At 37.0% G+C, this 27,575-nt stretch overlaps 1 protein-coding gene across 2 annotated transcripts in view; it reads left to right on the top strand.

Annotated features, from left to right (window-relative positions):
- LOC116526889 (E3 ubiquitin-protein ligase RNF103) overlaps window positions 1-27,575 on the top strand; it is a 115,297-nt gene that overhangs the window by 34,385 nt on the left and 53,337 nt on the right. The window contains exon 4 of one of the 2 annotated variants that reach the window (XM_032243606.1): window positions 19,437-19,587. The exons of the other annotated variant lie outside the window; for it this stretch is intronic. Coding sequence (XP_032099497.1) covers window positions 19,437-19,452 — 16 coding nt within the window. The 3' untranslated portion in view covers window positions 19,453-19,587. Of the gene's footprint in view, window positions 1-19,436; window positions 19,588-27,575 lie in introns of those variants that run through there. 2 annotated transcript variants of the gene reach the window in all.

The raw sequence follows: 27,575 nt of genomic DNA, 5'->3' as shown, positions 1-27,575 counted from the left end.
CGAATAGCCAAGGCAATCCTAAGCAAAACCAACAAAGCTGGAGGCATCATATTACCTGACTTCAAACTATACGACAGGGCTACAGGAGCCAAAACAGTTTTGTAATAGAGACAGACACATAGACCAATGGAACAAAACAGAGGCCTCAGAAATAACACCACACATCTACAACCATCTGATCTTTGACAAAGCTGACAAAACCAAGCAATGAGGAAAAGATCGTGCCATTGCACTCCAGCCTGGGCAATACAGAAAAAAACTCCGTCTAACAACAACAAAAAGAAAAACAAGATCACATCTTTTGCAGAAATATGGATGTAGCTGGAGGCCATTATCCTTAGTAAAATAACGCAAGAACAAAAAACAAAATGCCACATGTTCTGTCTTATAAATGACAGCTAAATGATGAAAACTCATGGACACAAAGAGGGGAACAGTAGACACCGGGGCCTAAGCGAAGGTGGAGGGTGAGAGGAGAGAGAGAAGCAGAACAAATAGCTATTGTGTATTCACTAGTACCTAAGTGATGAAATAATCTGTACGACAAGCCCCTGTGACATGAGTTTACCTATATAACAAACCTGCACATGTACTCCTGAACCTAAAATAAAAGTTAAATGAAAAAAAATTTGCATTTCTCCAGTGACTAACGGGGCTAAGACTATTGTCATATGTTTATTAGTCATTTGAAAACCTCTTTTGGGAAGTGCTTGTTAAAATCTTTTGCCAGTTTTTCTATTGGGTTGCTGTCTATCTTTTTCTTATTGAATCATAGGAGTTCTTTATATGTTTTAGATATGAGTCCTTTGTCAAATATATTTATTGCAAATGTTTTCTCTCAGTCTGTGGCTTTCCTTTTTTAGGAGGAAGAGAGTTTTTTAAACCTTATTTTCTTGGGAAATTTCAATTATCTACAAAAGTAGAGAGATTAATATGGTTAATTCTCATCTACCCAACTTCAACAATTATCAACTCATAGTCAGCCTTGTTTCAGCTATATCCCCACTAAAAATCATTTTCTTCCATTGTCGTAATCTGCCCTTTTGTTTCCATTATTTAAACTTTAGGCCTTTAATACTTAATTTGATAGTTATTTATTTATTCCTATATTAATTGGATTATATCTATTTGAATTAATAGTTAAATCCAGTGAGTGCATTTTCATGCTTATTTTATCTTAGCTCTCTGCCTATGGCGACTGTGTTGAGCACTTCCTCCTTGAAATTCCTTTCCCTTGAGCTTCTGTGGTACTACTCTATCTGATTTTCACCTACTTCTCTGATCTTTACTTCATAATTTCCTTCCTGAAATGTTCTTCCTCCTCTGCTTCTTCAGAGTTATTGTTTTCCTAGAATTCTGTTCCAGTTTTTAATTCATTTGGGTGATTTCATCAATACTGATATCTTTGACTCCCATATACATGCTGATGGCTTCTGAATCTGCATCTCCAGTCCAGAACACGCTATGCAATACCAGATCTGCAAACAGACTAGCTGCTGGACATCTCACTTGGATGACCCACAGGCATCCAAGGCAGACTGCTAATTGCCTCCCCCAGCTGCAATCCATTATTCCATTATACTAAATTTCAAAGTTTTAAAAAATGTTAGACCTTTTTTTAGAGCTCTTATGTTCACAGCAAAAAATAGAAGGTACAGAGGTGTCCCATATACACCCTACCCCCACACATGTATAGCCCCCCAGTATCAACATTCCCCACAGGGTGGTATGTGTGTTACAATTGATGAACCTATATTGACATGTTATAGTCAACCAAAGTCCAGAGTTTACATTAGGGTTTATTCTTGGTGCCATACATTCTATGAATTTGAACAAATGTATAATGGCATGTATCCATCATTGTAGTACCATACAGAGTCGTTTCACTGCCCTAAAAATCCTCTGTGCTCCAGCTATTCAACCCTCCCTCCTTCCAACCCCTGGCAACCACTGGCCTTTTCACTATCTCCATAATTTTGCCTTTCCCAGAATGTTCTGCAGTTAGAATCATACAATATGTAGCCTTTTCACACTGGCTTCTTTAACTTAGTAATATGCATTTACATTTCTTCTGTGTCTTTTTTTTTTCTTTTTTTTGAGATGGAGACTCACTCTGTCACCCAGTCTGGAGTGCAGTGGTGTGATCTCGGCTCACTGCAACCTCTGCCTCCAAGGTTCAACTGATTCTTCTGCCTCAGTCTCCCGAATAGCTGGGATTACAGGTGCACGCCACTATGCCCAGCTAATTTTTTTTGTATTTTTAGTAGAGATGGGGTTTCACCATCTTGGTCAGGCTGGTCTTGAATGCTTGACCTCAAGTGATCTGCCTGCCTTGGCCTCTCAAAGTGCTGGGATTACAGATGTGAACCACCGCACCCGGCCATCTTCCATGTCTTTTCATGGCTTCATGGATCATTTTTTTTTTTTTTTTAAACTGAATAAATAGTTCATTGTCTGGATGCACCCGTTTATCCATTCACCTACTGAAAGACTTCTTGGTTGCTTTCAAGTTTTGGCAATTATGAATAAAACAGCTATAAACATACATGTGTTTTTGTTTTCAGCTCCTTTAAATAAATACTAATGCTGGTCTTATGTTAAGAATATGTTTAGTTTTGTAAAAAACCAACAAATTGTCTTCCAAAGTGGCTTCCATTTTGGCTTCCCATGAGAGTTCTTGTGGGTCCACATTCTCACCAGTGTTTCCTGTTGTCAGTGTTCCAGATTTTGGTCATTCTAGTAGGTGTGCAGTGGTATGTCATTATTGTTTTAACTTGTATTTCCCTGATGACTTATAACGTGGAGGATCTTTTCATATGCTCATTTGCCATCTGTATATCTTCTTTAATGAGGTGTCAGTTAAGATCTTTGAACTATTTCTCAATGAGTTGTTTGCTTTCCTATTGTTGAGCTTAAAAAACTCTCATTTTTCGAGATGGTATCTCTCCATGTTGCCCAGGCTAGTCTCAAACCCCTGGGCTTAAGAGACTTTTCTGCCTCAGCCTCCCAAATACCTGGAATTATAGTCTCATGCTACCAGCCCTGGCTGAGTCGAAAGAGTTCTTTGTGTATTTTGGATAATAGTCCTTTATCAAATGAGTTTACTGCAAATATTTTCTCCCATTTTCTAAGACTTGTCTTTGTACTCTCTTGACATTGTATTTTACAAAGCAGAAGTTCTTTCTTTTAATGAAATTCACTTATATATTTTTTTCATGCATTGTGCCTTTGGTGTTAGTTATATCATCATCAAACCCAAGTTCATCTAGATTTTCTCCTACGTTATCTTCTAGTAGATTTATAGTTTTGCATTTTACATTTAGGTCAATGATCCATTTTGAGTTAATTTTTTTTTAATTCAATGTACTCCTCAGGGATATTTTCAGTTAATTTTTGTGTAGGGTGTAGTCTGTGTCTAGATTCCTTTTTTAAAATGTGGATTTCCAGTTGTCCTAGCACCATTTGTTGAAAAACTATATTTTCTCCATTGTGTTGCCTTTGCTCCTTTGTCAAAGATCAGTTGATTATACATTCAGCCCTTCATATTCATGGGTTCCACATCCATTGATTCAACTAAGCATGGATCAAAAAATATTAGAAATATACTGAGCATGTTCCCTAAACAATACAGTATAACAACTATTTATTAGGTTGGTGCAAAAGTAATTGTGGTTTTTACTTTTCAAAGTAATGGCAAAAACTGCAATTACTTTTGCACCAACCTAATACATAGCATTTATGTTGTATTGAGTATTATAAGTAATCTAGAGATTATTTAAAGTACCCAGAGGCATGTGCATAGGTAATATGCAAATACTATGCCATTTTAGATCACAGAGTTGAGCATCTGTGGATTTTGCTATCTGTAGGAGATTCAGGAACCAATCCCCTGTGGATACCTAATAGACTGCTTTATTTATCTGGGATTATTTCTGGGCTGTGTATTCTGTTCCCTTGGTCTAGTTGTCTATTCTTTTGACATTATCACAGAGTTTTAATTGTGGTATTATTATTGTAGCTTAAAAATAAGTCTTGAAGTTGTGAAATCTTAATCCTCCAACTTTGTTCTCTTTCAATATTGTGTTGGCTATTCTGAGTCTTTTGTCCCCCACATAAATTTTAGAATTAATTTGTTGATATTCACAAAATCACTTGCTGGGATTTTGACTAAAATTTCATTGACTGTTGATCAAGTTGGGAAGAACTGACATATTGACAATATTGAGTCTTCCTATCCAGGGACATAGAATATCTCTCAATTTACTTAGTTCTTTGATTTTTTTCCATCAGAGTTTTGTAATTTTCCTCATATAGATATTGTACTTTGTCAGATTTATATCTAAGTGTTTCATGAGGAGGGGTTGCTGTCAATACTCTTGTGTTTGTAATTTCAAATTCCACTTGTGCATTGCTGTATGTAGATGCTCCTTGATTTACAGTGGAGTTGTATACCAATAGACCCATGCTGGAAATGTTGTAAGTCTGAAATGCAGCCCAGAGAGTCTTTGGACAAAGAATCACCAGTGGTTACAATCTGAAACTTTATGTTTGCCAATCACTTTTGCACCATTGTAAGTTGAAACATTGTAAGCTGGGGACTGTTTGTATAGGAATGCAATTGACTTTCATATATGAACGTTGTATACTGCAACCTTGCTATAATTGCTTATTAGTTCCAAGAGGCCTTTTATTATATCTTTTTTTGGTCCATTCTTTTGGCTTTTCTACATAGAAGATCGTGTCATGTTGGAACAAAGACAGTTTTATTTCTTCATTCCCAATCAGTATACCTCTTATTTTCTTTTCTTGTCTTATTGAATTCGCTGGGACTTTCAGTATAATGTTGAAAGGAAGGGTAAGAAGGACAACCTTGCCTTGATTCTGATCACTATCCTAGAAATTTAGCTGAACAAATACCCAGTTGTCAACTATATTTCTCAACCCACTTTGTAGCTAGGTATGGGCAATGTGACTAATTCTTGCCAATAGAATGTAAGCAAAAGTAATGCATGCCACTTTTGGGTTTTGACTTAAAACATTGGGTATGTGCATTACACTTATTCTTCCTACTTCTAACCTGCTATATATGGTAATAATGAATGCAGCCTTGAAAGTTAGGTATGACTGGCAGGCAGAGTTGCTTAGCCAGCCAATGTTTCTGCAGGACTTCACAGAGCAGAGCAGTCCTACTATCTACATTACTGGACTATTCCACAAAACAGAAATAAACTTCTATTTAATTTAAGTCATTGCATTTTGAGGCATCTGTTATAGTGGCTTAGCCTTTAACTATGACAGCATCTTTTTTTATTATTATTATTGTTATTATACTTTAAGTTCTGGGGTACATGGGCAGAATGTGCAGGTTTGTTACATAGGTATACACGTGCCATGGTGGTTTGCTGCACCCATCAACCCATGATCTACATTAGGTATTTCTCCTAATGCTATCCCTCCTTTAGCTCCCTACCCCCAACAGGCCCCAGTGTATGATGTTTCCTTCCCTGCATCCACGTGTTCTCATTGTTCAGCTCCCACTAATGAGTGAGAACATGTGGTGTTTGTTTTTCTGTTCTTGTGTTAGTTTGCTAAGAATTATAGCTTCCAGCTTCATCTATGTCCCTGCAAAGGACATAAACTCATCCTTTTTTATGGCTGCATAGTATTCCATGATGTATATTTGCCACACTTCCTTTATCCAGTCTACCATTAATGGGCATTTTGGTTGGCTCCAATTCTTTGTTATTGTGAACAGTGCTGCAATAAACATACGTGTACATGTGTCTTTATTGTGGAATGATTTATAATCCTTTGGGTATATACCCAGTAACAGTATTGCTGAGTCAAATGGTATTTCTAGTTCTACATCCTTGAGGAATTGCCACACTGTCTTCCACAATGGTTGAACTAATTTACGCTCCCACCAACAGTGTAAAAGCGTTCCTATTTCTCCCCATCCTCTCCAGCATCTGTTGTTTCCAGACTTTTTAATGATCGCCATTCTAACTGGTGTGAGATGGTATCTCAATGTGGTTTTGATTTTCATTTCTCTAATGGCCAGTATAGATGAGCTTTTTTTCATATGTTTGTCGGCTGCATAAATGTCTTCTTTTGAGATGTGTCTGTTCATATCCTTCTCCCACTTTTTGATGGGATTGTTTGTTTTTTTTTCTTGTAAATCTGTTTAAGTTCTTTGTAGATTCTGGCTATTAGCCCTTTGTTAGATGGGTAGATTGCAAAAATTTTCTCCAATTCTGTAGGTTGCCTGTTCACTCTGATGATAGCTTCTTTTGCTGCTCAGAAGCTCTGAAGTTTAATTAGATCCCATTTGTCAATTTTGGCTTTTGTTGCCATTGCTTTTGGTCATGAAGTCTTTGCCCATGCCTATGTCCTGAACGGTATTGCCTAGGGTTTTTAAAAAAGGTTTTTATGGTTTTAGGTCTTACATTTAAGTCTTTAATCCAACTTGAGTTAATTTTTGTATTAGGTGTAAGAAAGGGATTCAGTTTCAGCTTTCTGCATATGGCTAGCTAGGTTTCCCAAGACCATTTATTAAATAGGGAATCCTTTCTGCATTGCTTGTTTTTGTCAGGTTTGTCAAAGATCAGATGGCTGTAGATGTGTGGTGTTATTTCTGAGCCCTCTGTTCTGTTCCATTGGTCTATATATTTGTTTTGGTACCAGTACCATGCTGTTTCTGTTACTGTAGCCTTGTTGTACAGTTTGAAGTCAGCTAGCGTGATGCCTTCAGCTTTGTTCTTTTTGCTTAGGATTGTCTTGGCTATGCAGGATCTTTTTTGGTTCCATATGAAACTTAAAGCAGTTTTTCCAATTCTGTGAAGAAAGTTAATGGTAGCTTGATGGGGATAACATTGAATCTATAAATTACTTTGGACAGTATGACCATTTTCATGATATTGATTCTTCCTATCCATGACCATGGAATGTTTTTCCATATGTTTGTGTCCTTTCTTATTTCCTTGAGCTGTGGTTTGTAGCTCTCCTTGAAGAGATCCTTCACATCCCTTGTAAGTTGTATTCCTAGGTATTTTATTCTCTTTGTAGCAATTGTGAATGGGAGTTCATTCTTGATTGGCTCTCTGTCTGTTATTGGTGTATAGAAATGCTTGTGATTTTTGCACATTGAGTTTGTATCCTGAGACTTTGCTGAAGTCACTTATCAGCTTAGGAAAATTTGGGCTGAGATGATGAGGTTTTCTAAATATATAGCTATGTCATCTGCAAACAGAGACAGTTTGACCTCCTCTTTACCAATTTAATACCCTTTATTTCTTTCTCTTGCCTGATTGCCCTGGCCAGAACTTTCAATACTATGTTGAATAGGAGTAATGAGAGAGGGTATCCTTGTCTCGTGCTGGTTTTCAAAGGGAATGCTTCCAGTTTTTGTCTGTTCAGTATGATATTGGCTGTGGGTTTGTCATAAATAGCTCTTATTATTTTGAGATATGTTCTGTCAATACCTAGTTTATTGGGAGTTTTTAGCATGAAGGGCTGTTGAATTATGACAGCATCTTAATCACACCATATCAAAAATCTGCTAGTCACATTTCCACCTATATGTTGTGTGTGATAATGCCAGTCTGAGTAAAGACTCCTGCAGTCATCTAATCATCATTCCACTCTCAACCCCAACAACCAGTTTCCTAAGTGCAGTTCTTCCTCTTAAAAGTGACTCAGGATTTCTACTTCTGGCTGTGATGGAGTAATTGGTACTGGACTAGTCCTGTTGCCACAAATAACTGAAAACCAGACAAAAACACATGAGGTAGTTGTTTTTAGACAATGAATAGCAGGAAATACAAGATTGAGATCTCTGAGAGAAAGGAAATTAACAGGGTAAGCTCCATGACTACCCAGCTGTCTGCATTGGGCAATTTGCTTACTGCAGTGCAAAGAGCTTGAATCCAAGTAAAGTGTGGTGGTCCCTGTAAGATTCAGCCACAATGCTGCATGTATCCATAGTTCTTGCTTTAAAAATTAATATTGTTGTATATTATATTGTATAAATATCCCACAATTTATGCATTCATTTTGTTGTCAATGAACATTTGTCTCCAGTTTTTGCTATTCTGAATAAAGCTGAATTGAATATTATTCTGCATGACTTTCAGTGGACATAACCACTTATTTATGTTGAGTATATATAAGGAATAGAATTGTTCTATCATAAGGTTTAATATGTTTATCTCTAGGCAAGGTACTATGGCTCATGCCTGTAAACCCAGCACTTTGGGAGGCTGAGGTGGGCGGATCATGAGGTCAGGAGTTTAAGACCACCCTGGCCAACATGGTAAAACCTGGTCTCTACTAAAAATACAAAAAATCAGCTGGGCGCAGTGGTGTGCACTTGTAATCCCAGCTACTCGGGAAGGCTGCAGCAGGAGAATTGCTTGAACCAGGGAGGCAGAGGTGGCAGTGAGCCGAGATTGCACCAGTGCATTCCAGCCTGGGTGACAGAGCAACACTCCGTCTCAAGGAAAAAAATATATATATGTGTGTATATATATATATGATAGGTCTAGTAGATTATGTTAAAGAATTTTCCAAACTGGTTGTACCAATGTACACTCTAGCCAGCAGTGTATGAGTCCCTGTTGCTCCATGTCATTTTCCAACATTTGATATTGTCAGTGCTTTCCATGGTATTTCAGTATGGTTTTTATTTATTTCTCTGATGAATATGATGTTGGTCATTCTTTCATACTGTTATTGGCACTTTCAATATCTTATTTTATGAAGTGCCTACTTAAGTATTTTGCTTATTTAAAAATTATGAGGAGTTATTAATTTGCAAGAGTTCTATATGTATTCTTGATATGAGTATTCTGTTGGAAATATGTTAACAGTTTGTGGCTTCTTTTTTTTTTTTTTTGATATGGAGTCTTGCTCTGTTTCCCAGGCTTGAGTGCAATGGTGTGATCTTTGCTCACTGCAACCTTCACCTCCTGGGTTCAAGTGATTTTCCTGCCACAGCCTCCCAAAATGCTGGAACTATAGGTGTGCACCACCACACCAGCTAATTTTTGTATTTTCAACAGAGATGGGGTTTCACCATGTTGGCCAGGCTGGTCTTGAACTTCTGACCTCAAGTGATCCACCTACCTTGGCCTCCCAATGTGCTGGGATTACAGGCATGAACCACCGCATCCAGACGTTTTCTACTCTCTTAATGGTGTCTTCTAATGAATAGAAGTTCTTAATGTTTATAAATCCAATTTAACAAATTTTTCTTTTGAGATGGAGTTTCACTCTTGTCACCAGCTGGAGTGCAATGGTGCAATCTTGGCTCACTGCAACCTCCACCTCCTGGGTTCAAACAACTCTCCTGCCTCAGCCTCCCAAGAAGCTGGGATAACAGGTGCCCACCACCATGCCCAGCTAATTTTTGTATTTTTAGTAGAGATGGGGTTTCACCATGTTGGCCAGGCTGGTCTCAAACTGCTGACCTCAGGTGATCCACCCACCTTGGCTGCCCAAAGGGCTGGGATTACAGGCGTGACCCACTGTGCCCAGCATCAATTTTTTTTTTGTAGTTAATTAAAATTCGTGCTCTGCTTAAGTCACCTTTGCTTACCTGAGGTCATGAAAATATTTTCCTGTTTTTTGATGCTTTGTCTTTTTACCTGTCTCATTTCAGTTTGCAATCAATCTCAGATTTATTTTGTGTGTGATATGAGGTAGAGATTAAAGTTCACTTTTTTCTTCTTGGATATCTAAATAGACCTAACAAAACTTAATGGCTGGGTGCAGTGGCTCACACCTGTAATCCCGGCAGTTTGAAAGGCCGAGGCAGGTGGATCACCTGAGGTCAGGAATTTGAGACCAGCCTGGCAACATCATGAAACCCCGTCTCTACTAAAAAGACAAAAATTAGCCAGGCGTGGTGGCACGGGCCTGTAATTCCAGCTACTCAGGAGGCGGAGACAGGAGAATTGCTTGAACCCGGAGGCAGAGGTTGCAGTGAGCCGAGATCACCACACTGCACTCCAGCCTGGGCAACAGAGCAACACTCCATCTCAAAAAATAAATAAATAAATAAATAAATAAAATAAAGAATATCATGTCTTCCACTAAATTGTGGTGGTATTTATTGTAAATCAATTGACAGTGTTTATGCATATTTCTGCTACTGGATTCTCTATTCTGTTCTATTGTTCTCTTTAATAATTTCACAATAACAGTTGAATTTTAATTTTCAGAATTTAAAAATACCATTGATATCAGGTAGCATAAATCTTCTGACTTTAGTATTTTGCATTTCTACATAAAATTTGTGAATTAGCTTATCAAAACTCACTACCAAAAGCCCTTCTGGGATTTTAACTGGGATTGCATTAAATCTGTAGATCATTTTTGGGCTGAATTGCTATCTTTACCATATTGAGTCTTCCAGTCTTTGAATGTGGTATATTTCTTCGTGTTTTTAGATCTTTAATTTCTATCACCAGTATTTTGTGGTTGCCTGTAAAGAAGTCTTGCATATCTTTCTTTCAATTTATTCTTAGGAATTTGATTTTTTCATGATATTGCAAATGATAATGTTTTATACATTTCCTTTTTAATTATTACTTGTGTATAGAAATATATTTTTTTAACTGACTTATATTGGTAGAAATTGTGTTAAACCTATATATGTCCATGTGGGGATAACAGACATCTTTACTATGTTGCATTTTCCAGTCCATTAACATAGTATGTGTCTCCATTTTATTTAGATCACTGATTTCTTTCATTAGTGTTGTAGGTTTTTTTAGCATACAAGTCTTCTACCTGTTTTGTTAGATTTAGACCTAAGTATGTCATTTTTGAGTGACTGTAAATGGTATATATTTTAAATTTTGATGTTCATGTAGCCATTGCTATTATATAGAATGACATATAAAATTATTTTTGTAAATTTATTTTTATTCTGCAACCTTACAGAACTCATCTTTAGTTCTAGGAGTTTTGGGTAGATGTCTGGGGATTTCTACAAAGACAATCATATTGTCTTCAAACAACAAAAGTTTAATTTCTTTCTTTCTGGTTGGTTTGTTTTTACTTCCTTTTCTTATCCTATCGCAGTAGTTAGATCTTCCAGCACTATGTTCAGTGGTTGTAGTGAATATCCTAGTCCTATGGGAGAACTTTCAGTGTTTCACTATTAAGTTTAATGTTAGCTGTGCTTTTTGCAGACAATGTTCATCAAGTTGAGAAAGCTCCCCTCTGTTTCATTTTTCTGAGATTTTTGTTTTGTTTTAATTACAAATAGGTATTAAATTTTGTCAAATGCTTTTTCAGAATCAATTGATACAGTCATGTAATATTTCCCCTTTAGTCCAAGAATAAGGTGGCTTACACTTATTTAAAAAAAATAGGCTGGGTGCAGTGGCTCACACCTGTAATTCCAGCATTTTGGGGAGGCTAAGATGGGAAGATCACTTGAAGCCAAAATTTGGGACTATATCTATATCTATATCTATATAGATAGCTTTGTATCCCTGAAATAAACTCCACTTGTTCATGGTGTATAACTCTTTTTCTACATTGCTGAATTCTATTTGCTATATTTTGTTAATTTTTATGTCTCTATCACAAGGGATTTTAGTCTGTAATTTACTTATTTTTTACTGTTTTCTGTATCTAGTTTTGATATAAGAGTAATAGTAACTTCATAAAATGAATTGGGAAAGGCTCAATTTTCTATTTTCTGGAAGAGATTTTGTATAATTGGTGTTAATTCTTCTTTAAACATTGGTAGACTTCTCCATTATAACCATCTGGGCCTAGAGATTTCTTTTCGGGAGTTTAAAAATTATGAATTCCATTTTCTTATTAAATATTATCTATTGTATTATCATCTATTATATTACATATTTCATATTGGGTAGTTGTGATAGTTTGTGTTTGGGGGAAATAAGTCCATTTCATCCTTTAGTATTCCTTTCATGCCTGCAGAATCTGTAGTGATATTTTATTTAATTCCTGATATTGGTCATTTATGTCCTTTCTCTTATTCTTTGTCAGTCTTTTCTAGAGGTTTGTCAATTTTGTTTGTCTTTTCAAAGAACAAGCTCTTTTGTTTCATTAATGTTCTCTGTTGCTTTTCTGTTTTCAATTTTATTGATTTCTGCTCTTTTCTCTCTTTCCTTCTGCTTGTTTTGGGTTTATTTTGCTATTAACTTTTTATGTTCTTGAAGTGTAAACTTAGATTACTGATCTGAAACTTTTCCTGTTTTCTAATGTATGAATTTATTACTATACATTTCCCTCTCAGCACAGCTTTAGCTGTACCACACAAACATTGATATGTGATATTTTTATTTTCATTCAGTTGAGTGTCTTTTAAAATTTCCCTTGGGGCTTCTCTTTGAGCCACTGATTATTTAGAAGTGTATTGTTTAGTTTCCAGGTTTTGAGGGAGATTTTTCTGTTATTGATTTCTAGTTTAATTGCACTGTGGTTGAATAACATACTCAGTATGATTTCAATTCTTTTAAATTTCTGGAGGTTTGTTTCATGGTCCAGGACAGGGTCTATCTTGATGTTCCATGGGCATTTGAAAAGAATGTGTATTCTTTAGTTGTTGGGTAGAGTGTCCTATAAATTTCAGTTTGATCCTGTTGGTTGATGATGTTCTTCTATATCCTTGTGTATTTTCTGTCTAGTTGTTCTATCAATTGTTGAGAGAAGGGTGTTGAAGTGACCAACTACAATTATGAATCTGTATATTTCTTCATTTCAGTTCTATCAATTTTACTTCACATATTTTGCAGTTCTATTATTGGTGTATGCACATTTAGGATTGGTGTATCTTCTTGGTGCACTGACACTTTTATCATGATATGTGTGTCTCTTTGTCTCTGGTGAGTTTCTTTCTTCTAAGGTCTACTTTATGTGATATTAATATGGCCACTCACCTGTCATCCCAGCACTTTGGGATTGCCGAGGCAGGTGGATCACTTGAGGTCAGGAGTTCAAGACCAACGTAGCCAACATAGTGAAACCTTGTCTCTACTAAAAATATAAAAATTAGCCAGGCGTGATGGCAGGCATCTGTAATCTTGCCTCAATGGGAGGTTGAGGCAAGAGAATCGCTTGAACCTGGGAGGTAGAGGTTTCAGTGAGCCGAAATTGCACCACTACACTCCAGCCTGGGTAAGAGAGTGAGACTCCATCTCAAAAAAAAAAAAAAAAAAAAAGCCACTCTACTTTTCTTTGATTAATGTTTACATGATAAAGTTTTTTTTCATCCTCTTACTTTCAGACTTTCCATATCATTATATTTGAAGTGAGTTTATTGTATATGATATATAATTGGGTCATGTTTTTAAACCCACTCTGCCAATCTCTTTTATTGTTATATTTAGACCATTTACAATTAATGTAATTATCAACATGTTAGGACTAAATATGCCTTTTATGTTTTGTTTCCCATTTGTCCTCGTTGTTTTCTTTCTCTGCCTTCTTGTGTGTTACTTGAACATTTTTTAGAATTCCATCTTGACATATCTATAGGGTTTTATAATAGATTTTGAGAAATAATTCATATACCGTACATTCACCCATTTAAAGCATACAATGTAATGACTTTTAGTATATTCACAAGGTTGTGCAATCATTACCACTATTTAATTCCAGAACATTTTCACCATCCTTCAAAAGAAACCACATATCTTTGCAGTTACAACACATCTGCCTTCCCCCTAGGCCATGGAAACCATTAATCTGCTTTCTCTTTCTGTGGTATCTATTCTAGCTACTTCACATAAATGCAGTCATATACTATGTTATCACTTGGGTCTGGTTTCTTTCACTGAGTGTAATGTTTTCAACTTTTCATCCACGTTGCAGCTTGAATTAGTACTTCATTTCTTTTTATGATTAATATTCCATTATATGGATAGACAACATTTTATTTATCCACTCATCAGTTGGTGGACATTTGTGTTGCTTGCACTTTTTGGCTACTTCAAATAATACAACTATGAATACCTGTATACAAGTTTTTGTGTGAGCATATATTTAAATTTCTTGGCAGTATGTACCTAGTGTGGAATTCCTGGATCATATGGCATTCTCTATGTTTAACATTTTGAGGAACTGCCACACTGTTTTCCAATATTTCTGCAATATTTTACCTTCTTGCCAGCAGTATATGAAGGTTCCAGTTTCTCCTGGTCCTTGCAAACACTTGGTATTATCTGTCTTTTCAAAAATTATTATAGAATCCTAGTGTACGAAGTGGATCTCGTTGTGGTTTTGATTGCATTTCCCTGATGGTTAATGTCTATGATATTTTTGTGTGTATAGCTTTGTATATGCTTTTTAGTAGTTGCTGTAGGTGTTACATTATATATACAAAATTTATTACAGTCTACTGGTGCCATCATTTTACCAGTTTGAATGACATATAGAAACCTTACCTCCCTTAAGTCCCCCTTTCTTCTCCATTTACAATATAATTATCTTAACTATCTCCTTTATGTGCTTTTAGAACCACATTAGGTAGGCAGTGTTAACATTTTGCTTCATCCGTCAAATGCATCTTAGAAAATTTGAAAGGAGAAAAAAACCCTATAGTATTAATATTTATCCATATTTTCACCTGATGTGTTCTTTCTTCCTTTCTAGGGTTACTGGGTTCCTTCTTTTATCATTTCTTTTCTGTTTAGAGAACTTTCTGTTTAGAGACTACCCATTCTTTTAGGGTAGTCTTCTGGTGACAAATTCTCTTAGTTTACTTTTATCTGAGAATGTCTTGATTTCCCATCAGTGTTCTCCATAGCAATGGAATCAGTAGGAAGTAAACTGATCGACTGATACACATATACACACACACACATATGTACATACATACATACATGGATGAGAGATTTATAGGAAAATTGGCTCATGTGATTATGGAGTCTGAGAAATCCCATGATAGGCCGTTTGCAAGCTGGAAACCAAGGAAAGCTGGTGGCATGACTCAGTCAAAAATCTGAAAACCTCAGAACAAAGGAAGCTGATGGTATAACGCTCAGCTCAAGGCCACAGGCCTGAGAACCCAGGGAGCCACTGGTGGAAGGTCCTGAAGTCCAAAGGCTGGAGACCCTGGAGTTCTATGTCCAAAGACAGGAGAAAAAGGGGTCTCAGCTCCAGGAGACAGAAAGAGTGATTTCACCTTTCCTCTGCCTTTTTCTTCCATCAAGGCCCCCAATCGATTGGATGGTGCTTGCCCACATTGAGGGCAGATTTTCCCCACTCAGTGCACTGATTCATATGTCAATCTCTTCCAGAAACATCCTCACAGATACACCCAGAAATAATGCCTTATCACCTATGCAGGTATCCCCTAACATAGTTGAGTTTGGCACCAAAATTAACCACCACACCTTTCATTCCTGAATAATATTTTCTTTGGATACAGGATTCTGGGGTGACAGTCCTTTTCTTCTAGTTCTGAAAAAATATTGTATCCCTTCCTGCTGTCCTTTATGGTTTCTGATGAGAAATCCACTGTCACTTGAATTGTTTTTTTTTCTGCAGAGGTAAGGTGTTGTTTTTCTCTTGCTGCGTCAAGTACTTTTTAGCCCTCCCTCTTTCTTTTCTTCTTCCAGTTTTCTGATTATATAAATGCTATATCTTTTGTTATAGTCCCACAGGTTGCTGAGGCTCTGTTCTGGTTTCTTTTTTTTTCCAGTCCATTTTATTTTTGTTGGTCAGATTGAGTGATTTCTTTTCTTTCTTTCTTCCTTTTTTTTTTTTTTTTTTTTTTTTGAGACGAAGTCTCACTCTGTCACCCAAGCTGGAGTGCAGTAGCATAATCTTGGCTCACTGCAACCCCTGCCTCCCCCAACCCACCTCCTGGGTTCAAGTGATTCTCTTGCCTCAACCTTCTGAGTAGCTGAGATTACAGTCACCTGCCACCATGCCCAGCTATATTTTAAAAAAATTTTTAGTAGAGACAAGGTTTCACCATGTTGGCCAGGCTAGTCTTGAACTCTTGACCTCAAGTGATCCACCCACCCTGGCCTCCCAAAGTGTTGGGATTACAGGCATGAGCCACCACACCTGGCAGGTAATTTCTATTGTTCTATGTTCTACTTCACTGATTTTCTCTTCTGTCTTTTCCAATATACTGTTGAGCCCATCCACTAAGCTTTTTATCTTGGTTATTGTATTTTTCAATTCTAAAATGTACATTTGGCTCTTCTTTATATATTCCCTTTCATTACTGAGAGTTTGTATTTTTTTCATTTGTTTTAAGCATATTTTAAATTGCTTATTGAAGCATTTTTTAAATTATAGCTGTTTACACCTTTGTTAAAGTACAGTCATATGGAAAACAGTATAGAGGTTACTCAATAATTAAAAATAGATCTACTATTGGCTGGGTGCAGTGGCTCATGCCTATAATCCCAGCACCTTGGGATGCTAAGGCAGGTCAATTACCTGAGGTCAGAAATTTGAGATCATCCTGGCCAACATGGTGAAACCCTATCTCTGCTCAAAAAAAAAAAAAAAAAAAAAAAAAAAAAGCTGAATGTGTGGTGGTGCACTCCCTAGTATAGTCCTAGCTATACTAGGGAGGCTAAGGCAGGAGAATTGCTTGAACCTGGGAGGCAGAGATTGCTGTGAGCCGAGATCATGCCACTGCACTCCAGCCTGGGTGAAAATAAAATAGATCTACTATTGACCCAGCAATCCATTATTTGATATATCTCCAAAGAAAATGAAATCAGCATATCAGAGAGATATCTGCACTCTCATGTTCATTGCAGCATTTCACAATAGCCAAGATATGTAATCAACCTAAGTGTCCACCAACAGATGAATGGATAAAGAAAATATTGCATATATACACAATGGAATACTATTTAACCTTAAAAAAAAAAAAAAAGAAGGAAGCCAGGTGCAGTGGCTCATACCTATAATCCCAGCACTCTGGGAGGCTGACTTTGAGGGATAGCTTGAGGCCAGGAGTTTGAGACCAGCCTGAGCAACATAGTTACCCCATTTCCTAAAAACAAAAGAAGGAAATCCTGTCATTTCTGACAACATAGATGAACTGTTGTCAGAATTCTATGTGCCTGACTTATTGCACTTAACATAATGTTAAGTGCAATAAGTCAGGCACATAGAATTACTGCATAACCTCACCTATATGTGGAATCTGAAAACACATCAAATTCCTAGAAGCAGATAATAGAATGATAGTTACTAGGGATTTGGGGTGTGGGGAAAATGATGAGGAGATGTTGGCTAAAGGATCCAAAATTTTAGCTATACAAGAGGAATAAGCTAAAGAGATCTATTGGATAATAAGTTGACTATAAATTAATAATAACACATGATACACTTGAAAATTACTAAGAGAGTAGATTTTAGGTGTTCCTGGCACAAACAAAAATGATATATATGAGGTAATGCATATATTAATTAGCTCAATTTAACCATTCCACAATATATACATATTTCAAAATATGTTATACACATAAATATATACACTTTTTATTTGTCAATTAAAATGAATTTTAAAAATCTTTATTAGATAATTCTAACATCTCTGTCATCTAGGTCTTGTCATCTATATTAGTAAGAAATTACTATAAACTGGATGGCTTAAAATATCAGCAATTTATTCTCTCATGGTTATTGAGGCTAGAAGTCTGAAAATAAAATGTTGGCATGGTCATATTCCCTCTGAAGGTGCTAGGGAAGAATCCTTCCTTGCCTGGTCTAGCTTCTGGTGGTTGCAGATAATCCTTTGGTGTTCTTTGGCATTTAGATACATCCCTCCAGTTTCTGCCTCTGTCTCTCTCTTTTTTTTTTTTTTTTTTTTTTTAATTTATTTAAGCCTCCCTCGGCCTGGGGAGGCTGCAGTGATGTATGAAATGCGCCTAAACAGGCCATCAGAGAGGCAGGAGCTAGTCCTGTCCAGGCTGCCTGTGCCTCTGTCTCCACAGGGCTTTCTTCCCTGTATGTGTGTATCCAAATTTCCCATATAAAGTCACCAGTCATATTGGATTTAGGACCTATTCTAGTCCCGTATAACACTTTTTTTTTGTTTTTTTGACAGCTCTGTTGTCCAGGCTGGAGTGCAGTGGTGTGGTCTCAGCTCACTGCAACCTCCGCCTCTCAGGTTCAAGAGATTCTTGTGCCTCAGTCTCCTGAGTAGCTGGGATTACAGGCCTGTGCCATCACGCATTGCTAATTTTTGTATTTGTAGTAGAGACAGGGATTCATTATGTTGGCCAGGCTGGTCTCAAACTCCTGACCTCAGATGATCCACCTGCCTCAGCCTCCCAAAATGCTGGGATTATAGCTGTGAGCCATCACTCCTGGCCCTGTATGACATCTTAACTTGATTTAGCTGCAAAGACCCTATTTCCAGATAAGATCACATTCATAGGTTCTGGATGAACATGAATTTTTGGGGGACATTATTCCGTCCAGTAAAGCATCTATTGATTGTCTGTTTTCAGTGAGTTTGAAATCTTCCTGGTTCTTGGTATGATGAGTGATTTTCATTTGAAATCTGGACATTTTCATATTATGCCCTGAGATTCTGCATTGTATTCAAACTTCGGTTTCTGCTGGCTTTCTCTGATGCCGCTTTGGTAGGAAAAGTCAGGGAGCCACCTTCTTACTTCTAGGCAGATGTAGAAGTCCAAGTTCCCTGCTTAGTTCCAGTGAGATCTAGGAGAGCTTCCTTTTTAATCCTGGGCTGGGGTGGAAGCTCCAGTTTTTTACACATTTTCAGAAGACTAGTGGTAGGGGCGATCTCATTATCACTGGGTCATAGTGAAAGTTCTGGGTCTCCACTAGCCCTCTCTGACACCACTCCAGGGTTGTCTTGTTACTATCAGATGCGGTGGAAATCCAGACTCCCCAGTTTCCATTATTATTTCTTTGACTTTTGAGTTATCTGAAAATATGTTCTTACATTTACAAACTATGTTTTTATTTCTTTTTTGTCATTGAATTCTAACCCAATTAGTCATGAAATGTGATGTGTATTAGAGTGATTTCTTCAGTTTCTTTATATTCTAGTACGTAGTCAATTTTTATAAACATTCCATATGTGGTAACTTATTTATTTGATGTGGTCAAAATGTGACAATTTAATCAAGCATATCTTGTTTTCATGTCTTCTCTGTCTGTATCAAATGTTTGTCTTCTTGAGCTATTAATTAATGAAAGAAAACTCCTAAAATTTCCCTTCATGATGGTGGGTGTTATGAACTGAATTGTATTTCCCTAAAATTCAGATGTTTAAGTCTTAACCCCTAATGCAACTCTATTTGCAGATAGGGCCTTTAGAGAGGTAATTAAGTTTAAATGAAATCAGAGAGATGAACCCCTAATCTGATAGAGCTGATGTTGCCCTTATAAAAAGAGGAAGAGATTCCCACAGATCTCTCTTTCTGTCTCCCTTTGTGGGTACACAGAGATGAGGCCACGTGAGGTCACAGTGAGAAGGTCGTCATCTGCAAACCAGGAAGAGAGCTCATACCAAGAACCATATTGCTAGAACCTTGCTTGATCTGGTTCTTCCATCCTTCAGAATTGTGAGAAAATAAATTCTTGTTGTTTAAGCCATTCAGTCTTTGATATTTTGCTGTGGCAGCCTGAAAAGACTAATAAAGTGTGTTTATATTCCTCCTTGAAATTCTGTTGGTTTTTGCTTTGCTTTTTTTGAGACTACCTGATTAACATCTGGGTAAATTGAAAAATTTATCATTATGTAATAAATGTTTTTATCTCTAAAAAGTTGTTTTGCCTGAAACTCTATGTTATCTGATAATAATGTAGCTATAACAGTTTTATTTTGGTTAGTATTTGCCCGGTAAATATGTTTTTTCATGTCTTTCTTACTTTTTTACTTCTAGTCTTGCTGTATCCTATGTTGTATGTGTGTCTCTTTTAAATAGCTTAAAACTAGATGTAAAAAAAAATCTAGTTTGAAAATATCTCTTTTTTACTGGAGAATTTAGTCCATTTTATTATGAATACAAATGTATCTTTAATTTAACGTAAATTCTGAAATTGTCTTTTGTTTTCCATTTTTCTGTATCCTCCTTCCTATTTTATTTTGAGTAATATTCTTAATTCCATTTTTTCTCTACCATTTGAAAGTACTGCTTTTATTTTAGCAGCTATCCTTAAAATTCCAACGAACTTACTTAAAATCTAAATTAGTCAATGTCTTTACCTCCTCTAAAAAAGAGTCCAGAATCATTTTAACTTCAATGATTTCTCATCTATTTCTTCATATGATAGTTGTAAAATGTTTTACTTTTATCCCTTTGAACTTGCCAAATTAGATATTTTTTTATATAATCAACTTTTTAAAGATTAACCACAAGTTAACTAAATGGTCATGATTTTCTCTTATATGTAACGCCTTTCTTCTGAGATCATGGTTATTATTTCTCATGTGTGTTCTTAAGAATTTTGTTTAGTGTTGATCTGTTGGTTTGTGGGGTTTTTGTGTCTGTTGTTAGGTTTTTATCCCCATTAAATACGTCTTTATTTTACTTTCACATGTGGTGATAATTTAGCAGGCCATGAGTATAAGTTATTATTTTGGCGATTTAAAAAACTTTTGATTTTTAATTATTGTGGGTACATAGTAGGTATATATAGTTATGGGGCACATGCAATGTATGATAATCACCTCCTAGAAAAGGGTATCCATTCTCTCAAGCGTTTATCCTTTGTGTTACAAACAATCCAATTATACTTTCTTAGTTGTTTTCAAATGTAAAATTAAATTACTATTGACTGTAGTCACCCTGTTGTGCTATCAAATACTAGGTCTTATTCATTCTTTCTAATATTTTTTGTACCTATTAACCATCCCCATCTCCCCTAAGCCCCCTACTACTTTTCCCAGCCTCTGGTCACCATCCTTCTGCTCTTTATCTCCGTGAGTTCAATTGTTTTGATTTTTAGATCTTTGGGGATTTTTCCCCCTCAGTAATTTGAAGATGTTCTTTCACTTTCTTTTAGCTTTCATTGCTGCTATTGAGTAGAATTTTGACAGTGTGTGTTGTCTTCTTTTATGTATCCATCTTTTATCTCTTTGCTTTTAAAATTTCGGTGTCTTTGATGTTCTGCACTGCCACTGCAACGTGTAGCTGTTTGTATTTAATCTGCCCAGGACTTATGTACAGTTACGCACTGTAGGACAACCTTTCAGGCAACAGTGGTCCCATAAGATTATAATATCATATAGATTTTCCTGTACCTTTTCTATGTTTAGATACACAAATACCTACCATTGTGTTTCAATTGCCTACAGTATTCAGCAGTAACATGTCATATATGTTTTTAGCTTAGTAGCAACAGGTTATATCATATAGCCTAGGTATCTAGTAGGCTATACCATCTAGGTTTGTGTAAGTACACTCTATGATGTTTGCACAATGATGAAATCACCTAACAATGCATTTCTCAGAACATATCCCCGTCATTAAGTAATGTATGATTGCTTCCTGAATCTTCAAGATCTTATAAATTTGGGGAAATTCTTAGCCATTATCTTTTCAAAATCTTGTCTCTTCCAGTTTCTCATTTCAATCTTTTTGGAACTTCAATTAAACATATAATTGATGGGGAGGAAGGCAGCAAATCTCACTGCCACGTGTGTACCTATGCAACAATCTTGCATGTTCTTCACATGTACCCCAAAACCTAAAATGCAATAAAATTAATTAAAAAAAATAAAAAAATAAAAAAAGTAACTTTAAAAAAAAACATATAATTGATACCCATATTCTAACATTTGTATCTCATCTTCTTTCTTATATATTCATGTCTTCATGTCTTGAGGCATTATAATTATTTTGAATAATTCAGATCTATCTTCTGATTTACTTATTCTTTCTTGACTTATGTGTAATCTGTTGCCTAATTTATTCCTTGAGGTTTATTAAGTGACTAAGTTTCTTATTTCAATTACTATATTTTTCACGTCTAGAAATTCTTTTATTTTTAATTATACCTATTTTTATTTTTTCTTTTTGTTTTATTTTATTTTACTTGGTCATTTTTAATGCTCTCTTGTTTCTTTCAAGTCTCTCTTTTATTTCTGTGAACATTTTAAGCATAATATTTTACATTCTACAGTTGAGAATTCTAATATCTGAAGTACTTTGGAACATAAATGTGATGCTTTTAAAATTTACTCCTGGCCATTAATGTTGGTTTCCTTATATATTTGGTAATTTTTGTTGGTCATAATTTGTAGGAATACTAGTGTCTGGATTTGGGGTATGCTCATTCAAAAAAAGTCTGTACTGCTTCTGCCAGATCCCCACAATGTTATCAACCTAGAAACAGTTTAAATTTATATCTAGGCTTGGGATTTTCAATACTATGAAAGTAGAATAAATTTAGACTTATAGGAGGGCAGCCTTATGATTGTGGTTTCTCAAGGAAACCTCTATTTTTATTTTTTCATCAGAGCTACAGTCTAAAACAAACATTTTCTGGTTGACTCCCTTTGTTGGCAGATAGATGTTTCATTTTTCCTTGGCCTGTCTTTTCACTGAGAATGAGGTCTTTAAAGCTCCTAGCTTTAGGGCATCTCAATTTTGCCTCACCATTTTGCCCAGCCCAAAGCCTGGCCTCTTGTTCCCCTGCCCAAACATTAAAACCAAGCATACTATTTTATTTCTTTATCATGACATTCAAGAACAAACAACACTAATCTATGGAGGTAGAAATCAGAATAATGGTTATCTTTTGAGGGTACTGCCTGAGAATGGGCATGAAGGAGCCAGTTTAGATTTAGAAAATGTTTTAAATATTTATCTACATAGTGCTTTTACACACATATGTAAAAATTAATCATGTTGTACACTTAAGATCTGTGTATTTTACTGACTATAGGCTTTATCACATCAAAAAATGATGCAAGCAAGATTCTGGGTTCCTATTACTGGCAGACATTCCTTGTTTCTCTTACTTTTTAAAAAGAGATAATTTCATGCACATAAAATAATTCTAGCCAGGCGTGGTGGCTCACGCCTGTAATCCAAGCACTTTGGAGGCCAAGGCGGGTGGATCAACCTGAGGTCGGGAGCTCAAGACCAGCCTGACCAACATGGTGAAACCCCGTCTTAAAATTTAAAAATAATAATAATAATTCTGGTTTTATTTTACCAAAATTCTCTGTTTGCAGTGAGTTTTTCATCCACTTCACTATAATACTGAATGTGTGAGTTATATGCTACTCTTCTTCTTCTTCTTCTTTTTTTTTTTTTTTTGAGACAGAGTCTTGCTCTGTCACCCAGGCTGGAGTGCAGTGGTGCAATCTCGGCTCACTGCAACCTCCGCCTCCTGAGTTCAAGAGATCCTCCTGCCTCAGCCTCCCGAGTAGCTGGGACTACAGGCATGTGTCACCATGCCCAGCTAATTTTTTGTATTTTTAGTATAGATGGGATTTCACCATGTTAACCAGGAGGGTCTTGATCTCCTGACCTTGCGATTTGCCAGCCTCGGCCTCCCAAAGTGCTAGAATTACAGGCATGAGCCACTGCGCCCAGCCCACTCTTCTAATTCTGATGCTGTTTTTGGAGACTTTAGTATTGTTTAAATATTCCAGTTGAATTTTAAAATTAAAGTCCAGGCTTTTTCTCTGCTGTAGGGAAAATAAGGTGTGTGAATCCTCCATGAGACGAGCTTTAGTGGTAGAAATGGTGCTCGACAGGACAATGTGAGACGACCACAGTGGTTTTTATGACTCCTGGGGGAAGGTGCAACTTCCAAGCTAGGATCAAGCCTGAGAGATCTACTTTCCCTTCCCAATCATCAAGGATAGAGGTCTGTTTATCTCAGAAGGATTCAACTAACCATTCTCCCCTCACTCTTTATCACCTTCCCTTTTCTTTAAAGTGAGGCACCCATGTGTGGCTGGGAGGGTTGTTAATAGGTTGACTTGTGACTTGTTAAGATTATGTTGAAGTCCTAACCTCTACTACCTCATAATGTGACCTTTATTTGAAAATAAGGTATAATAACTGCAGATGTAAACAGTAAGTTGAGATAAGATTGTACTGAATTTAGGATTGGCCCTTAATCCAATATGACTGGAGTGAGACATATGGTGAGAACATAGGTTATGTGTTCATGGCAGATTGGAGTGATGCAGTGGCAAGCCAAAGAATGCTGATGATTGACAGCCATCACCAGAAGGTAGGAAGAGGCAAGGAAGACTTCTACTCAGAGTGCCAGAGAGAGCATGGCCCTGCTGACACCTTGATTTTGGGCTTCTAGTCTCCAGAACTTTGAAAGAACACATGTCTATTGTTTCAAGCCACCCAGTTTGTGGCATTTTGTTATGGCAGTCCTAGGAAATCAACACAAGGATTATTGTAAAGTTGGTGGAGGAAAGTTGGAAATGGACAGGAGATGATTCAAGGTCTGTCTTTGCCTTATCTCAAGTCATAAATTGTTGGTTGGGAGTCCCTCAGTCCTGATGTTTAGTCAGAAACAAAGATAAACCCACTCCAAAGTTATTATATAAGTCATGGGAGGGAGTTCAATTTCCAAACACTGATTTATATCTAACATTTCCAGGGTCCATCTGTTGTATAAAACAAGGTGTATCTTGGCTTTATTCAGCCAAAATTCTTGCCAGGAATTGGGTTATGATTTTCTTGTCCAAAGCATTTCACATAACAATCTACCTGGCAAATGGGGAACAGTTGTGAGCCAGAAAGCTCCCTAAGATTGGACATCTTAGTAAAATGAGCAAGGAAAATGGGAAAGCGGAGGAAAAACAGTCCTTTCTATTTTTTGTTTCAAATTCAGGGAACGATTTAAAGCATAGGCATTGAAGTACCTCTCAAGGATACACATCTATTTATATTTTTCAGAGATCAGGAGGAGAATGCACATGAAGCCTTTGAAAATGTGTGTGAATAAACGTCTATGTGAACATATGGCAGGGGAGTGTGATCCTGTTAAACACTTGCTGTGTTTGGCATGAGCAAAGAGCTAGAATGCCTGCTCACTTAGTTCTTCCCACCCCCTCAGATGTGTGAGTCTTAGCAGGTGGGAGGATCTGTGGCTTGCTTCCTGAGGTCCATGTAGGAAGGACAGACTTCAGCCCCAACCACAACTAGGGAATGCTTTGTCCAATGCAAAGGCAATATCAGGACACAAATAGAGAGTACATGTTACTCTAAGGATAGAGCCTAGAAAATGTGCAGAAGGAAGATGCACAGCGCAGAGGAACTGCACTGATGTGTTGGCAGGGCTCTGTCAGTACCTATGAGCTCTGTATGGCATTGAGAGGCCATGTGTCAAATCAAACCTTCATCCACACCCTGCCAGGCCTCTCTGCCATTGATGGCCAGCTTTAGAACAACTGCAGCTTTAGGATCTGAAATGGCTGCAGCCTAAAACCTCCACCCAGAAACTGGGAAGGCTCTTTGGCACATGCTGTTTCTTTTACTCTGGACACTCTTCCTCTCTCTGCTAGCTCATTCTTCAGGTCTCAGCTTATTTGTCACCTGCTCAGGTAAGAGTCACTGATCACCATGTTCTTCTTATAGTCAGAAGTTTGCACATTTGTAGTAATACTATTTTGTTTATAACCATTGTTTAATACTATTGTCCTTCTCATCAGATTGTAGGAGATTCTTTTCTTCTCACTGCCATTTTCCTGAAACCTACAGAATGCCTGACATATAGTAGGCATTTGAGAAATACTGTTGACTAATTGGCAGTCCACTATTCTCCTACTTGAAAAAAATTGCTGACTTATGTTTATTCTCAAGAAAAGGAAGAAGGGTGTGGTGAAAGAGACTTAAAAACATTCCACATTTTCAAAGAACTCCTTTACCTTTAAAATGGAAGGAAGGAAGGAAATAAGAAAGAGAGGGAGGGAGGTAATTAAATGGAAAATGGACAAGGGTTATGAAGAAGCAAGTCACAGAAATTCACTCTACAAAAAAATTTAAAAATTAGCTGGGCGTGGTGGCTGGCACCCAGCTACTCAGGAGACTGAGGTGGGAGAATTGCTTGAGCCTGGGAGGTGGAGGCTGCAGTGAGCCAGGATCCTGCCACTGCACTTCAGCCTGGGTGACAAAGTGAGACCCTGTCTCAAAAACAAATACATAAATAAAATAAAAGTATATTTTCCAAAGGAAAAGGTTTCAGGAGATTCACACTATTTATATTTAATAGTTGGTGTGAATCCTTTGAGAACTTTTCCCTTGAGGAAGTGAGAATGGGGATTTAACTTTTCACAATGAACATGTAGTGCTATTTTTCTTTTTTCATGTAGTGCTATTTTAAAAGAGAGCTTTATTGAAGTATAACAGACATAAAATAAATTACACATACTTAGTGTCCAACTGGGTAACTTCTGACATTGTATACATCTGTGAAACCACCATCGCAATCAAGATACTATCTATCATCCCCCTAAACTTTGTGTCTTTTGTAATCCCTCTTTGCCACTTTCCGACCCAACTCCTGTCTGCTAGCAGCCACCAATGTACTTTCTGTCACTATAGATTGGTTTGCATTTTCCAGAATGTTACACAAACGGAATCATACGGTTCTGGCTTCTTTCACTTGGCAGAATTATTTTGAGATTCATCCATGCTGTTGCATGTATTAGTAGTTTACTCTTTTTATTGCTCAGTACTATTCCTCCGTATGGATCAATCAAAATTGGTTTATCCATTCACTTGTTGATAGACATTTGGTTCGTTTCCAGTTTACGGCTATTACAAATACAGCTGCTATGAGCATTTGTGTACAAGTTTTTGTAAGAACATATGCTTTTTTTCCTCTTGGGTAAATAGCTAGGAATGAAAAAGTTGGCTTTGTTTAGCATTTTAAGAAATTGTCAAATGTTTTCAAAGCTGCCGAACCATTTTATGATTCCACCAGAGACAGGAGTATGGGGCTGAGGTAACAAATAGTCCCTTCACCATCATCGGATGAGGTAATGACAGTAACCATCAGTTCACCGTATAGGCTTAATCAGGGATTGTCCGTGCTAAAATGTGTCTAGTTCTCTTTAGTCAGATTCCTTTGAGAGTGTGATTGTTTCGGTCGGTGTGGCGCGTAGGACGGCACACACAAGCGCAAATGCCAGGTAGGGATCGCCCACGCTGGAAAGGGCGATGGCCTGAACAAAAACTACCGCAGTGGGGATGGAGAGGGTTGAAATTAAGACATATGGAAAAGTTAGAATGTCTGGGATTTGGTAACGGGGGATAGACGCCTCCCATTACCTGGAAACTAAACTCGATGCCTTGGGTTTAGTGACCAGGTGATGGTGGTGCATGCAGAGGGGAGGAATGGCTTGGCGGGAGGAAAAAGAGGTTATTTTTGGTTTGTCACCTGTGAGGTGCCTATTGGACAAAGATGAAACTGTCGGGAAAGTGATGTAAACTATACACGTCTGCGTGGAGATGCAGACTTCTGATGCAACATCTAGGTTTAGATGAAGTATGAAAAGCAGTTGTAGTCAACAAATTCGTATCTTTCAGAGCAATCATTCCTACATCTCAAGGAAAAAGATGAATCCGTGGTCTCCCCTACGTAGACACGCCCAGAAC

This window comes from Sapajus apella, unplaced genomic scaffold (assembly GCF_009761245.1).
Source record: "Sapajus apella isolate SASKATOON/1434 unplaced genomic scaffold, GSC_monkey_1.0 scaffold52, whole genome shotgun sequence".
Classification (NCBI taxonomy): domain Eukaryota; kingdom Metazoa; phylum Chordata; class Mammalia; order Primates; family Cebidae; genus Sapajus; species Sapajus apella.
This window is presented reverse-complemented; position numbering and strand designations above follow the sequence as displayed.